The sequence below is a fragment of the Pongo abelii genome, chromosome 4 (genome assembly GCF_028885655.2).
Source record: "Pongo abelii isolate AG06213 chromosome 4, NHGRI_mPonAbe1-v2.0_pri, whole genome shotgun sequence".
Classification (NCBI taxonomy): domain Eukaryota; kingdom Metazoa; phylum Chordata; class Mammalia; order Primates; family Hominidae; genus Pongo; species Pongo abelii.
Window position 1 is genome coordinate 150,963,516 of NC_071989.2, and position 15,797 is coordinate 150,979,312.

Genomic DNA, 15,797 nt, shown 5'->3' on the forward strand with positions numbered 1-15,797 from the left:
AGCAAGACCCATTCTCTACAATTTTTTTTTTTTTAATTAGCTAGGTGCCATGGCGTGTGCCTGTCCTCCTAGCTACTTAGGAGGCTGAGGTAGGAGGATTGCTCGACCCCAGGAGTTTGAGGCTGTAGTGAGCTATGATTGTACCACTGCACTCTAGTCTGGGTGATAGAGCGAGACCCTGTCTCTAAAGAGTAATAAAAATGCTACTTATAAGAAGAATTGTACTTTTAAAAACATACCTTTACTTTGTAAAAAGAAAAAACTATCCCAAAACCCACCACCCAGATATAGGCAACTGTTAATCACTGATGAACATCCTTCCCTACATCTCTTTATGTACATACAGACTAGATAAGGCTGTATGGATATAGACTTATGATATCATCAAAATGTCATGTTTTATTTGATGTTTTAAAAATGAACAACAAACCTATGAAAACATTCAATACTGCTAACGAGAAAAATGCAAGTTAAAAATTATTTATCATATGTTAGCTATCCTATGTGCAAAGATAAAAAAAAATTTGCGCAAAGATAAAAAACCATTTGCAAGACTTAGAATGTGGGAGGTAGGCACTGCCATGCACAGTTGGCGAGAAAAATTAGTGGAAACTTTCTGAAGACAGTTTAGCAATATGTATCAAAATTTACAAGATGTATTACCTTTGACTCAGCAATTTCACTTCTAGGAATCTACCCCTAGGAGATGGTTGAGTAAGTGTACAACTGTATTTTTGAGGATGGTCTCTGAACCAATGGTTATAGGGGCAAGCGATTAGGAGTAACCTATGTGTCCGTGGAAAGGTGATTGGTTAAGTGGATAAAAGAATATCTGTACAGTAGAACCCAGTGTAGCTGTACATTTATTAAGTTGAAAATCAGCCACAACATATTAAAGAGTGCAGTTACTTGAAAAAAATCCAGCAACCACTATTTTGCGTACTTGTAGTTAATCTGTTGGTGGAGGGGGAACTCAGTTTTTGAACTTTCTCTTTGTCAAGATCTTAGAATATATTTATTACATTTGGGTCTAAAACAGGTATATTAAAACACTTATGCTGGAACTGAGACATCTGACTTTGCTTTGCCTTTTTCAAGTCGTGTGACCCCTGCAGTCTCTCTTCACCCACAGTGGTTGGTGATTCCCTGTCTGGCGGTTTCCAATTATATTGTTCATTGTTCTCTACATGTGAGCATGTTTGTTTCTTTAGATTATAAACCCTAGTGAGGAAGGAGATGGAATCTTGTTGGTCTTCTCTCCATCCCCCAGACACAGAGCCTTGCAAATAATAGGTGCTCACCAGCTAAGTAATGTGTTTAATTTGATTCTTGAGATAATATAAAGCAGTCAGTAAAGTCAGCCTTTCTTAGTAAGGAACTGTGTAACAGGAAGTATCCTGCTTCTTATTCATTCATAATCTAGTGAAATGACAACTGGGTGAGACACTTTAGACATTTTGGAACAAGATGAGATATAAATATAATATTTTATTGGATGACTCTGCTGCCTCCAGAGGAACATGGTGCAGACATTTGTGTTTGATGCACGTTGTTGGGGGTAGAAGGACCTATGTGGGTTGCCCACTCCCTTGTAGGGAGGACTCGCCCCTGACACCTCATAGTGGGCATCAGGCCTGTGTTCTGTGACGAAGGTGAGGATGGCCACATTCCCCACCTGATGTTTCTATTATACTGGAGCAGTTGACACACACAAAATAGCTGAGTCACAGGCTGAGTCAGCAGGCCAGATCAGCGGTGCTCCGTCCCTCCACCAGGATTTGTCAGCACTCATTATGCACTTGGTACAATGCTGAAGACATGTGGGTTAACTATTGATTCATGTCTATTGTTTAAATTGTCTTCTTTTTTATATTTAGCATGTTTCCCCTCCCACTCTAAATTACATAGGTGACATATACTTACTGTAAAAAAAATTTGGAAAATACAGGAAGTGATTCACATACTATAAAATCACCCATTCTCCACCCCCAGAGATAACTATATCAGTATTTTGATATATAGCCTTTCAAACTTTAAAAAAATATATACATCCTTTCCACACACACGTTTGAATCAGGATGGATTAGTGCCTAAATTTTGTGAAGAGCATGAAGCAGAGCTTCATCTTAGAACTTCTCTTTATCAATGGGGAAAATGCAAACATTCTTAGGCATAATATACTAAGATCATATTTCAGGTGAATTGTAGTGATGGCCACGGCTATGGTGGGAGAAGGGGGTGCCTGGAGCCTATCGGAAATTAGATTCTGGGAGTTCTCCCTCAATATTTTTATATAAGTGAAAGCAGGTTACAATAAACATCAAAATTTATTTAAAGGGGGAAAAGCCATAAAACTGTGGCGTAGCCTAAGACACAGTGAGGGTGAGGGGCTTCTAAGCTGATGACTTGTCTTACAGCCACCACTGGTCTGCGACGTGCCAGCCACTCTGATGGGCGCGTTCTGTGTGTTGCACCACTGAACCCATGTACGCTCTGTGTGAGGCAGTTATGATCCATGACCGTCCTCATTTTAGACAAGGCTCAGAGTGGGTAAGTGACTTGCCAGAGTGGCAGAGGCGTGAGATTCAATCATGAGTCTGAGACTAAATGATTGACTGATGGATTGATTTTACTACCACTTGGAAGAACTACCTTAAAAAAATCCCCTACTGCCAAACCCCTTAAAGCCATCCCAGGTGATCTGTACTGAGCACATAGCATTTTAGAGGTTACCTATTACCCTGATGATTTAATCTCCTGATCCCTAGTGGGCAGTGAGAGGAAATGAAACTGTATTCACATCGGGACCCTTGGCTGAGATGACAACTTCAAGAGAGGGTTTCTGTGCCCTCTGTCACTTGGCAATTCGATATAAGTTGAAGCTCCAGACTAAAATTCCCCCTACTGACTGTCTTTTTGAAGACATCTTCATAAAAGGGAGGAAAGGGGTGTGGATTGGGCTAGGAATTACAGCCAAGCCTTAGTTTATCAACTGTTAGGATACGGAGGAGGGAACATTAAAATCTAGAAATAACTTCAAAACCTGCAGTCATTGGTTTAAGCTGTCTCTCCAGTTAACTCCTGTCACAGAGATACCAACAGGGGCAAAATCACGTTGCCTCTATTTCTATTCCTTTCCCATAAAGACCTATCTATACATGGTCAAACCTGTATAAAGCACTGGCTATGATAGGGAGAGGGCAGGAAACATGGAGGATTTTAGCTACTGAAGAAACAATTAGACTACGCCTCTCCATGCAGCTCATTCATCCTCACACCCTTTCAGTACCTAACATGGCACTTAGACACAGGCATTTGATAAATGTTGAATTACGTTATTAAGCTTTCTATCCTTTTAGGTGATCCTTTCAGAATAAAAGGGGCTATTTTCAAAGTTTTATGCATGACATATAAACTACGAAAGCCCAGGCTCTGCCATTTGTGTAAAAAGCAATAAGAGACACACCTATAGCACATAGTACCCAGGTACTCAAGAAACATTTCTGGGCTGTGTGTGGTGGTCTATAATCCCAGCACTTTGGAAGGCTGAGGCCGCTCGAGCCCAGGAGTTTGAGACCAGCCTCAGCAACATACTGAGACCTTGTCTCTACAAAAAATAAAAACATTAGCTGGGCGTGGTGGTATTCATCTGTAGTCCCAGCTACTCAGGGGGCTGAGGGGGGAGGATTTCTTGCGCCCAGGAGTTCGAGGCTTCAGTGAGCCATGATTGTGCCACTGCACTCCAGCCTGGGCGACAGAGCCAGACTCTGTCTCAAAGTGGAAAAAAGAAAGAAAAACATTTTTGGAATGAATGAACGAATGAATGGAATGGGATTAGATATTCTAAAATGAGTGACTGAAGAGTTACCAAAACATCAATCAATCTTTCCTCTGTGTTTATGTGATAACACATTTGAGTGTTTTGAGAGAATACCACAAGAAACTCTTTTATGTTTGTGCCTAAAATAAAGCAGGGTGAGGGTGGGAATCCTTCTGGAAAAAATAACAAACAGAGACTAATTGTTGCTTTATAGTTTGCCTCACTCCGTGTAACAAGATTTCTGGAAACCTCAAACCTTGGCCATGTCTGGAAGCATGTCAGCTTCATACTTACTGAGCCGTATAAAAGCCCGTCGGTGTCCATGGCCAAGTACTGGCCAGTCTCGGTACTCTTTATATACACCTCCCCCACGCTTTCCGCACTGAGCTGCAGCTGAACTGGAATAAAAATAACACGAGCAAAAGTAAATAAACACTACGCTTTTGCCGATAGGACCCGGCAGCCAGGACAGTTGGCCATGGAAAATTCTGCTCATTCATTTCACGGAGCCCTTAGGGATGAGCCTCAGATTAATCAAAACATAGAAATACAGTCCCTTTTTCTTTGCCTTCCAAAGAAAGCTGTCCATTGGGAATTACGTCCTTGGGAAAGGAAGGAGAGACAACGGCCGGCTCACCTACCTGTCCACCCTGTTGGTTACAAAATGACCCTGAGTGCACCTTCACGGTGCCTCGCCCCTTTCTTTCTGTCACTTGTAGGAAGATAATCACAGGAGGAAATGGCACTCACTCCCCCGGTTTCCCTCATCCCTGCAATCTTGGGATGCCATAGAGTAGGATCTGGCCAGCCTGCATGTGTTCTGCTTTCATTATCAACCTGCACAGGGGTGCCTTTTAATTGTCTGGGCCTTCTAGTCATGGGAGAGACTCCTGTCCGCAGATCGTTATTTTATAAAATCTGAGACTGCTATTTTCCCTGAGACAGAAGAGGTTCTCAGGGAGTTAGGACTGGTTGCCACATATGAAACTCAGGGAACTCCCTCACAATGAAGTTTCTGTCAATCCCTCAGCCTCTATGGCAACTCACCTGGGGTACAGGCAGAGGGGAGATCGCCAGCTCCTGATGGGGGGAGAATGAAGCCGTTACCTGGAAATGCAGTGATGAGAACAGTGGTTCTCAACTGGGGGGTGATTTTGCTCCAAAGGGGACATTTGGCAATCTCTGAAGACAGTTTCTGTTATCACAGCTAGGGGGGCGGGTGCTACTGGCATCTGGTGGGTAGAGGCCGGAGATGCTGCTAACATCCTACAATGCACAGGGCAGCCCCCACAGCAAAGAATTTTCCAGCCCAAAGAGTCAGCAGCGCCCAGGTTGAGAAACCTGGAGATGGAGGGAAAGGACTGTGAGTTACAGAGTCACACTCTCCTCATTCACACTGATTGACACTTCCAAGCTGCTGGACACTTAATTGGAATCCAATATCCATTTGATAATTATTAACTTGTTTATTCACCCTAGGGTGCCCTCTTGAGAGAGGTGCTTTGATAATTCACATTTGGGAATTGGAATTAATTCTAGACTCTTCGGGATAATTTATTTGGTCACTAGACCGTCACAACCATCACTACGACTAGGAGTGAAATCTAGACCAGGAACCAGTGGCTGCCCAGTAGTTAGTTCCCTAGGAGGATGAGGGGCATCTCTGAGGTTCATCTTGGCAGAGGCCGAGGGGCAGGAGAGGCTGGACCACACAGAGCTTTGGTTGGTAGATCTAGACCCCTCATTGCCTTTTCTTTGTTTTCTTTTCTTTTCTTTTTTTTTTCTTTTGAGACGGAGTCTTGTTCTGTTGCCCAGGCTGAAGTGCAGTGGTGCGATCTCAGCTCACTGCAAGCTCCGCCTCCCGGGTTCAAGCAATTCTCCTGCCTCATCCTCCCCAGTAGCTGGGATTACAGGCAGGCACCACCATGCCCGGCTAATTTTTGTATTTTTAGTAGAGATGGGGTTTCACCATGTTGGCCAGGCTGGTCTCGAATTCCTGACTTCATGCTCCGCCTGCCTCAGCCTCCCAAAGTGCTGGGATTACAGGTGTGAGCCACTGCACCCGGCCTGTTTTCATTTTTAATTTAATTTCTTTGAATAGAAAATATACTTCCATTTTTCCAAAGAGCAGAGGAGATAGTGAAAAGCTTCCTTCTGGGGTGCACATCTCCTGGGGGGATGCAGAAACAAGGAAACCCCTCCTAGACATCTTGTGTGTGTATCCTTTCTAGAGAGCTTGTGTGCGTATATTGCAAAAGACATACTATCTCATACTAATGGTAATGTACTGAGCACACAGTTCTGCACCTTGCTTTTTTTTTGCTTAACAACTAATTGTAGATCTTTCTACATCAGTATGGAAAGAGTAAACTTCTTTCTTCTTGCCGATTGAATTGTGTTCCATTATGTAGCTATACCATAATTGTTTAACCACTTCTCTGTTAATATGCCTGTATTTTCTTATTTCTCTTTGCCTTCCTTATCTCCTGATTCACCCCCAGGATGATTCATAGTTTCATCACCTTTACCTAAGATGCAATTCTCCCTTCCTTGGAAGTCTTTGCTATAGAGACTCAGGACTTCCTCTAGCTTCCTGTGGCAAGTGGAGTTTATTTAATTCACAGGAAGGAACTGGAAGCCACTGATGCACTTTCTCACAGGTCCTCCTAGGAATGGTTAGCTCTGAGAGTGTAGCCATGAGGGGACAGGCCTATGGGCCTCCACTGTAAGGTGGGCCCTGCTCTCTGGAGGCTTCAGTCACACCACTTGCTCGCTCTGTCTTTCTGCTCCTATTAAACTCCAAACTTTCCCTGTTTTCCTGGGATCTTTGCACATGCTATGCCCTCTCTCTGGGACCTTCTTCCTCCAGATATTCACAAGGTCCTTCTCCTCCAGGCCTCAGCCTAAATATCCTAAAAGAGGCCCTCCCCAGTAACTTGTGAAACTCTGCGCATGGGGTCCTTTCATCCCCACCCCATTCTCCCTGCCAATGCCACCATCCCCCACATCCTCCTCCTCCTCTGCCCCTTGTTTCTTTCATGGCACTTAGTACAACATGCAATGATTTTATTATCTAGGGAGCTACTGATCTATTTCTGCCTCCTCAGGAAAGTGTACACTCTGAGAGGAAGGGTAGAGATCTTGTCCTGTTCCCTCTGGGATCCTCAGCACCTCCCACAGTGCCCTGCACACAGCGGGCAGTCTACATTATTTGGCGAATGAATGGTGTTGGGCTAATATTGGCAGAGATGATACTCCTGGCCCGTCATCAATAAGCTGTGCACTTTGAGTTATGTTTCCAATAACGCTCTGAGGGGGGCAGTAAGATGGGACCACATGGAGAGTTGTAAGGCTCAAGGCTGGGCTCTGAGCTGAGTGACTTTGGCTAGGCTGCATAGCCTCTTAGACACAGTCTCTTTTTGAGTAAAATGAGGGGTATTTGCGCTCAGTCTCCATAAAGTTATTTCTCAGTCTACCAGTCTATGGAGCAAGTAGATACATGGAATGCCAATAGAATATTCTTTGGCAATAAAAAGGGAACAGAGTTCTGAGGCGTGCCACAACACAGATGAGTCTGGAAACAGTGCTGAGTGGGAAGAAAGCATCACAAAGGACCATGTGTTTTATGTTTCCATTTAAATGAAATGTCCAGAATAGGCAAATCCATAAAGACAGCAAGTAGATCAGGGTATCCAGGGCCAGGGTGGGTGGAGATGGGGGAATTATGGTTAAAAGGCATGGGGCTTCTTTTTGAAAATATTCTAAAATGGATTGTGGTGTTGGTTACACAACTCTGTTAAGTTGTAAGAAAACCCACTGCATTGTACAACTTAAATAGGTGAATTGTATGGTATGTGTGTTATCTCAATAAAGCTGGTTTTTTTTTTTTTTTTTTAAATGGTTATCAGACTTTATGGTTTTCAGAGAACCTTCACATATACTTTTCTGTCAATTTCTCAGCATAATCCTATATGTTTAAGAGAGATCAAAGGAAGGGGCTAACTTTTATTGATCACCTACAATGTGCCGGGCACCATGCTAGTTTCTATCTTGATATAAACAGTACAAAATTAAAGAGTGTGGGCTCCAGAACACAACTGCATGAACTCAAGTTCTGCTTGGCTGCCTATTAGCTGTGTGATCATCAGGCAAAGTATTTGCCTCTGTTTCCTTATCTATAGTGGGAGTTGTTGTAAGGGCTAATGCATGGAAAGTGGCCAGTACTCGTATGACTGTTTCCTCTGTGCTTTTGTGACCTTTTCTCCTTGAAGCATTCCCTGGAGAATGGTGGTGCTTGCTCTGTCCTTTAGGTGAAGAGCTGGAGTTTGGTGAAAGTGTGTTTTATGCAACGTTATACTTCTAAGAAGGGGAAAAATCATGACCAGACCCCAGGTTGAGTACTCCAAGTATCCTACTTGTTCCTGTCTTTCACACAACCTCTTGGGCTCCAGTTATGGGAATGGATTGATCCAAATCCAGCCATACTCTCCTGCTCGGACCCTCTTCTGTTCAAGATCACACATGGACAAGATGGCGGGTGGCCATCCAGGTTCCCATTTGTAGCCATGGAATGGAGTGAGGTTAGCTGCCTGGGACTCTTTTCAACCTATCGCCCATATATGTAGATATTTACTCAAACACTAATTATAGGTGCTACAGAAACCCCAAAGGGGAGGTCTTTTTAGGTAATCAAGGAAGTTTTTTGTTGTTGTTGTTTGTTTCTTTTTTCTTTCTTTTGAGATGGAGTCTCGCTCTGTTGCCCATGCTGGAGTGCTGTGGTGTGATCTCAGCTCACTGCAACCTCCACCTCCCAGGTTCAAGTGATTCTTCTGTCTCAGCCTCCCGGGTAGCTGGGATTACAGGCACACACCATCGCGCCCAGCTAGTGTGTGTTTTTTGTTTTGTTTTTTTTTTTGTATTTTTAGTAGAGACAGGGTTTCACCATGTTGGCCAGGATGGTCTCAAACTCCTGACTTCAGGTGATCCACCCCGCTCGGCCTCCCAAAATGCTGGGATTACAGGCGTGAGCCACCGTGCCCAGCCAATCAAGGAAGATTTTTTAAAAGCTTTTCATTTCCTATGCATTTCTATTTTGCTGCCTTCAATAGCACCCACTTGTCTGGCCATGGGGCTGAATAGGGTTGGCTTTGCCATCTGTGGAGTTCCATCATGGCCATGAAGAGGCCTCATAGAGGTAAACAAGAGCCAGAGGCCTGCTTAGCACATGACTTCAGCCCTCAGCCATGAGTCCCGACACCAGGTTTGTTGTGCCGGTGAGAATTCGTCTCAAGAGTTTCCTCTGTAAATATTATTTCTCCAGGATGTCCAAGTTTCATAGCTCATTTTCACTGGATTTCTTTCTGGCTAAGTTTCCTAAACATATATCCTTCTGCAAGTAGGGCTGGCAGGAAGGAGCAACACCCAGGCTGAGCGGCTCGTGTAGCTGGCTTGGTGTCCAGCTCTCTAGTGTGACTTCATTCCAGTTTTCCAGACCTACATCCTCTTGCAGCTGCTGCTGAGGACAGGCAAGGAAGGAGAGAGCATGAGAAAGGGGGACCTTGGGAAGAGAGGGAGGGGCTGGCCACACAGCAGCAGCTCCTTCCTCGGGTAGCAGCTCAGGGTTGGGGGACGGAGAACCATTCAGTCAACACATATTCATCTACTAGGTGCTGGGACTTACGCTCAGTGCCAGCCATGATCCCTGCACTTGGTGCTTCCACATGATTAGGGATACAGACAAATGAACCTGGGAGTGATACAGCAACACAATAACAAAAGCTCCACTTGTTTTTGAGCTAAAAGCAAACAAAAGCACAAAAACTGCAACATTCTTTCTCTCTCTCTTTCTGTGAGTGTGTGTGTGTGTGTGTGTAGTTTTTTTTTTTTTTTAATCCCCTTTCAAAGAAAGGCAGAATATAACATACAGTGAAAAAAACAAAATTGCAGTGGGAGAATATAGTAAATCCTTGATGAAAATTGTATTAAAAAACACAATACATTCGGGAGGCTGAGGCAGGTAGATCACAAGGTCAGAAGATCAAGACCAGCCTGGCCAACAGGGTGAAACCCCGTCTCTACAAAAAATACAAAAAAAAAAAAAATTAGCCAGATGTGGTGGTGGGTGCCTGTAATCCCAGCTACTCGGGAGGCTGAGGCGAGAGAATTGCTTGAACCCTGGAGGAGGAGGTTGCAGTGAGCCGAGATCGCGCCGCTGCACTCCAGCCTGGCAACAGAGCAAGATTCTGTCTCAAAAAAAGAAAAGGAAAAAAAAAAAAAAGAACACAATACAACGTGTGTAGCTCATGAATATATCTATAGTAAAATATAAAACTGTGCACCAGATACTGACCAGATTCATACAAGTAGCTGCTTTGGGAAGGATAAGAGGAACTAAGACTGGGAGGGGAATTTAGGAAATGTTTCCTTCATCCTAACTCTATTTCTTTATAAACAGTTCTGAGGTAAAAACAGCCAGCTGGTGACACTGGAGGACTCTGAGTGATGAGATTCCTGGTGTTTGCTGGTGTTTGGTCTATATCTAGTGCATAGTTTTCTATTTTACTACGTATACATGAACTATGCATATTGTTTTGTGTATTTTACAAAATTTTCATCAGGGATTTGCTATGATCTCCCCTGATTCTCCATACATTTTAGGGTGGTAGCTGATGTGTTAAAGCTCCGTTCATAGTCAATGGGACACTTAGAGCTGGCCAAGACTCCCGCTTTTTGTTCCTGGTGACCCCTGAGATGTTTTATGACCCAGCTTAGGTTTGAGTCCATGTTGCATCTAGACCAGAGCATAGGCACTTATAAAAGGTGGGTCTTCTTGGTGGCAGACAGGGACCCAGGAGATCTGGGGAGGCAGGACGGGTGGATGAGGCACCTCTAAAGCTCTAACTTCTCTGTCCACTCCCTTTTTCAATACCTCCCGACCAGGTTAGCGCACAGAGCAAATGAGGAGCAAGCATCTCTTCTTTATCCCATACAGGGATCTAGGAGTTGCTATCTATGAACAGGAAGGTCAGTGTCTCTCAAGCATCCCAGGGATGAAGGGGCAAGTACTTTTTGAAAAACAAGATACATCCATGGTCCGTAGGGTGCTTCATTTTCCCCTTTTGAAATGGGGACATTAACAATTAATTTAGCTGAAGAAATGGAAAGCAACTTTTAAAAAGGTAATCTAATGATAGAAATTTCTTGGAGAAATTCAAACTTAGATAAAGCATTGTAAAAATGTACGGGAAGAGGGCTGGAAGTGTTTACTTGGTGGATTTGTGACTGTATGTGCCCCCAATAGAATCCAGAATCCTGCTCCTTTACTAAGAATGAGTTAAGAAGTGTTGGTTTGAAAACAGCCTATTTGTCAGAACTACATGTCAATGAAACTGAAACGTGCAAACTCACCTTTGTGGGTCATGGTCTTCCTTGTCCCATGCTCATTATTTAAACTGCTTCACAAGTCCCTGCATACCTGGGAAACCTACATAAAGGGGAGCCCAGAGCTTTTGCATGGCTGTGCTAGCCCCCATCTAGGTGTTCACACCTTTTATCTGAGGAACTAAGTTTGTAGCTTTGGTTTTCTCCTCTGCTCCCCAAAGCCTTCCATTAGGTCTTAGCAGTAGTTTGTTCACAGTAAGAATAGCAATCCCTTACTTTCCAAAGGTAGAAAAAAGGAGAAAGGGTTATGAGCCTGCCAGGGCCAAGAGAAGTCAACTTTGAGGTCTTGCACCCTGTTTCTGAGCCCCAGGCTATCCTAGCATCTTCCTGTCCCATCCCAGGCAAATGTAAAGGTAAAACCACAAGTGGTGCATTCAATGAGGAAAATGCCTGGAGAGAGAGGTTCTGCTTCTGTAGCATGTCTGTCTGTGGCCTCTAAGCCTGCTTTCTACCTCTGCTCTCCAAAGAGGCCAAGAGAGATTATGTGCCTGGTTTATTCTGGGTTGGAGACTTCCCGTCGTTTGCCGTGTTTACCCAAAGTGAGGTCAGCCTCATTCAGAACTTGGTGAGGTTGTTTTATGTCAGTGGCATTTATAATTAAAATGCAGCCACAAGCTGGGATTGGTAAAACATTAGAGAAAGACAGAGAAGGGGAAAAATCGAATTTGGGGGAAAATAATTCCAGTGGTAAAAAAAAATATACGCACATACATATATATATAAATATATATACACATCTATATATATATACACACATATATGTAAATATATATGAAAAAAAACCTTATCTTAAAAGATGTCTGCTTCTTTAAGGTCTGAAAAAGTTGCCTGGAAAATTTTGATACAGTCCAGAGACTGAATGACATATGTATATCATATATATATATGATATATATATATATAATGATATATAATGATATATATATGATATATATGATATATATATGATATATATAATGATATATATATGATATATATATAATGATATATATATGATATATATGATATATATACACACATATATATCATATATATAGTATATATAATATATATTATATATTATGTGTGTGTGTGTATTTTAAAGTTTATGCATAAAAATCCTCTATGTAATCAGATGAGGGTTGTGGGGAGGAGGGCAAGGAGTCCTTCCCATCACATATGACCGAGGTGAGAGCACCCTGTCGCGGAGTACATTCCTGCCTGGAGACCTTCCTCTCTCTCTGACTTCTGGCAGTGGGGTCCAGCTCTCCCCATCGTGGTCATTTGAAAAACTGTTTTAACTTCGGGTCTGTGCTGGTGGAGAATAAAGTGCCTTAACTGCTAGGTGCTGAGTGATCCCAACCAGAGAATAGAAGTCTGGACTCCCCTAAAGCAACAGGGCAGGAGGCATTTCATGAAGAGGAATCTGCCCTTTAGAAAGGGCTGCAAGGTAGGATTGTTTTGACCAGTGAACTCTGCTAGTGCCTTGAGGATGTGGCTTGATTTATAAATATTTGATTGGCACGCACTTTGCTTAAGAACATTTCCATTTGTGCAGTGAGTGGTGCCGGTAATTCTGCTCCCCACGTAGCCTCTTGCGTGCTTGGGGAGCTGAGGAGTTGTGGGCTGTGGCAGGCAGCTGAAGGTTTGGAATACTCGTGAGGAAATTATTCTCTAATTATTGTTCCAGTTATTAATCCCATTGAGGGATAAGTCATGGTCCCCCTTCACCCGAGAGGGAACTCCTCAGAAAGATCAGAATCAATCACAGAGCAGACTTGCCCTGCCAGAGGAGTGAGACGGGGCGGGGCTTGCTGCACCTGTGCCTGGGCACATTATGCCTCTGTGTCAGGCCTCAGGGGCTTCAACCCAGATAGTCCCAGAGAAACTGGGACAAAGAGTCACCCTCAGTTCTGCGAGCAAGCATAGCATTCATTTAATCTAACAGACTTGAAAGGTCAGCTGGTTAGGTGAGGAAGGCTCAGGAATCCCGGAAGAATGATGATCAATACCATTTTTTCTGAGCACTTGTGTACCTAGCAGTGTGCTAAACACTCTTACAAACATTATCACATTAAAACTCCTACATTCCTATGAGTGGGTGCTGTTGTCATTCTTGTTTTTAAAACAAGGAAACTGAGGCACATTGAGAAGTAACTGTCCCAGGATGATACAACTGGTGAGCAGCAGTGTTGGGACCTGACCTACACCCATCTGACCCACAACACAGATGTGTTTATTGAATCAGTTTGTGGGGCGGAACCACTGTCATGATGTTGGTGTTGGATGGTGGTGGGATACGGAAGGAGACTTAGTCCTGGAAGCCGAAGACGTGGTTGGTGCCAAGCCTTCCCAGTTAGGAGCTGGTTACGCCTGTCAACTGCAGTGTTCTTAGAGTGATAATAATTAGTAATTTCTCAAGGTTGTGATTAGGTGGAAGTGAAGGGGTTCAGCATAATGCCCAGCACATATCAGGGCTCATAGATGTTTATTGAATATATTGTTGACTTTGAATTTAGCTGCCACCAATATAATTCAGTCACTTATCAAATTAATGTTTACTGGGCATTTTACCAAGTGGCAGGCAATGTGCTAGACACAAAATTTGTAGTGTTGAGCAATAAGAGACAAAGTCCTTGTCCTCTAGGAGTCCAGTAGGAGGGAAAACCATTAAATAATCACACAAATCAATGGAGAATTATAACCCTGAGGACAGCTGCATGGTACGTGAGACACTCCTCAAATGCTTGTGTCTAAAATGGAACTGGCCATCTTCCCCTGGACCTGATCCTCTTCCAGGACCTCCCCCTCTCACGGTGACACCACTTACGTGTTCCCCTGAGTTGAAGCTTAGGGGCCAAGATGAGCCTTCTCACAAATTGTGCCCATCAGCCCTGGAATCTATGCAGCACGCCCTGGCTGATTCTGCCTGGCCTTCCTAGCATGGCAGCGTAACCAATGTTCACAGTCCATATTGGTAATTGCCTGCAGCACCGATCTAAGGAATGGTAATGGGACAAACCAAAACCCAAAACTATCTTCTCTGCAGGCCAGAAGTCCACCAGTAGAGACATTTTACTCCGGTCTCTATTAGAATAGCCCACACACAAGCATCTGCCCTAGGGTTATACCACTATAAGAAAGGTTAGGTACTTGGAAACTCATTCTTGTAGAGGTAGGAAGAAGATACATTTGCCCAGGAATGATCAATGACTTGGAGACAAAGAGAAGCCGTGAAAGGAGTTATTTCTACTTTGTAGAGCTCAAAGGCATACGGTTCTATCTTGTGTGATTTGTTTAAATTTTTCGATTGGCTTTTAGAAACGCTCTTTCTGAAGGAAGTCTTAACGTGTGACTCTGTCACCTCAGTCTCTAATTATGCTCAAACTAGCGATCAAGGAATCAAAAATATCTCCTTGCCAGGCCGTGTGGATCACATTTAGTCAGGGAGCATCCGTCTCATGCCTGGCTGAGGCAATTCTGTTTCTCAATAACCCTTGAAACTCAGAAGGGCTCTGGCAGTACCACCACTGGGCAGAAGAGGGCGACAGAACCACATTCAGGGAGTACATCCGTGCCCAGGAGTCCTCTCACCTGCAGAATCCTAGTAAATAGAAGTTTCGCCCTTGTGAGGCACACTGGACAATGCTGCCATTCCCATTCCACAGGTGAGGAAACTGAGTCTCAGCGAGATTAAACGATTTTCCTGAAAATTATCTGGGAACACTAGAGACACTTCAATTTCTAGTCAGGAAAGGACTGGAAGAGTCCCAGGGCTGAGGGGCTTGAAGCTTCTTTTGCAGAGTTTGCAAACAGAAAGAATGCATAATGGCAAGAACGTTAATTGTCCAGGGCTGCTCCAGGTAGAAAGGGGCAAAGTAGGCTTGAACTCGAGCCTGCTGACTCGGCAGTGGAATATCCAGTTCCAGTACTGACAGGTACAGGGATGAGCTTCTGGCCACCCACCCCACTTACTCTGATCTCTGTCCTCTTGGTCCTTGTTCTTAGTTCCAGAGTAAGCAAATAATAGGCCCACACAATAACTCTGAGTGTTGGCAGAGAGAACCTGAATCTAAGCCTGCATCTAGCCCCTTGGCTTTCCTGGGTGGCAGTACTGTTAAAAAGAGGAGTCTGGAAGGTCCTTAAATACGACCCTGTGTTACCATATGCTAGGCTGATTATATGGAAAGCTTGATGATAATAACTGCAGTATGAACCAACACATGCTGTACTGTTCCTCTGTGCCAGCCACTGTGCCAAGAACTCTCACTATATTACCTCATTTAGCCCTCCCAAGAAACCTGTAAGGCAAGGAATATTAGTATCCTTTTTGTACACATGAGAAAAGTGAGGGTGAAAGGTGCAGTTGTCCAAGTTCACTTGGAAAATAATCTGGCGTTCCTTGAATGCAGAAATCCTCACCTGCACTCCCAGGGCTACGCTGTGCTGCTTTCTAGGGGCTCCTGACATCTCAAGTCAGGCGGCCAAATCCACTGTGGACTCCAGAAGTTGTGCCAGTGTTACACATCCAGAGTGCAGTCTGTTGTGCTAATGATGG

At 43.8% G+C, this 15,797-nt stretch overlaps 1 protein-coding gene and 1 long non-coding RNA gene across 3 annotated transcripts in view; one reads left to right on the plus strand and one right to left on the minus strand.

The window, feature by feature from the left end:
* LOC134761435 (uncharacterized) overlaps positions 1-15,797 on the plus strand; it is a 383,675-nt gene that overhangs the window by 272,757 nt on the left and 95,121 nt on the right. The gene's annotated exons all lie outside the window — the stretch shown is intronic.
* The window catches only part of FGF1 (fibroblast growth factor 1), a gene marked incomplete at its 5' end in the record, with an annotated part of 94,524 nt that overhangs the window by 2,924 nt on the left and 75,803 nt on the right, over positions 1-15,797 (minus strand). The window contains 1 exon segment of the mRNA NM_001133601.1: positions 4,115-4,218. Coding sequence (NP_001127073.1) covers positions 4,115-4,218 — 104 coding nt within the window.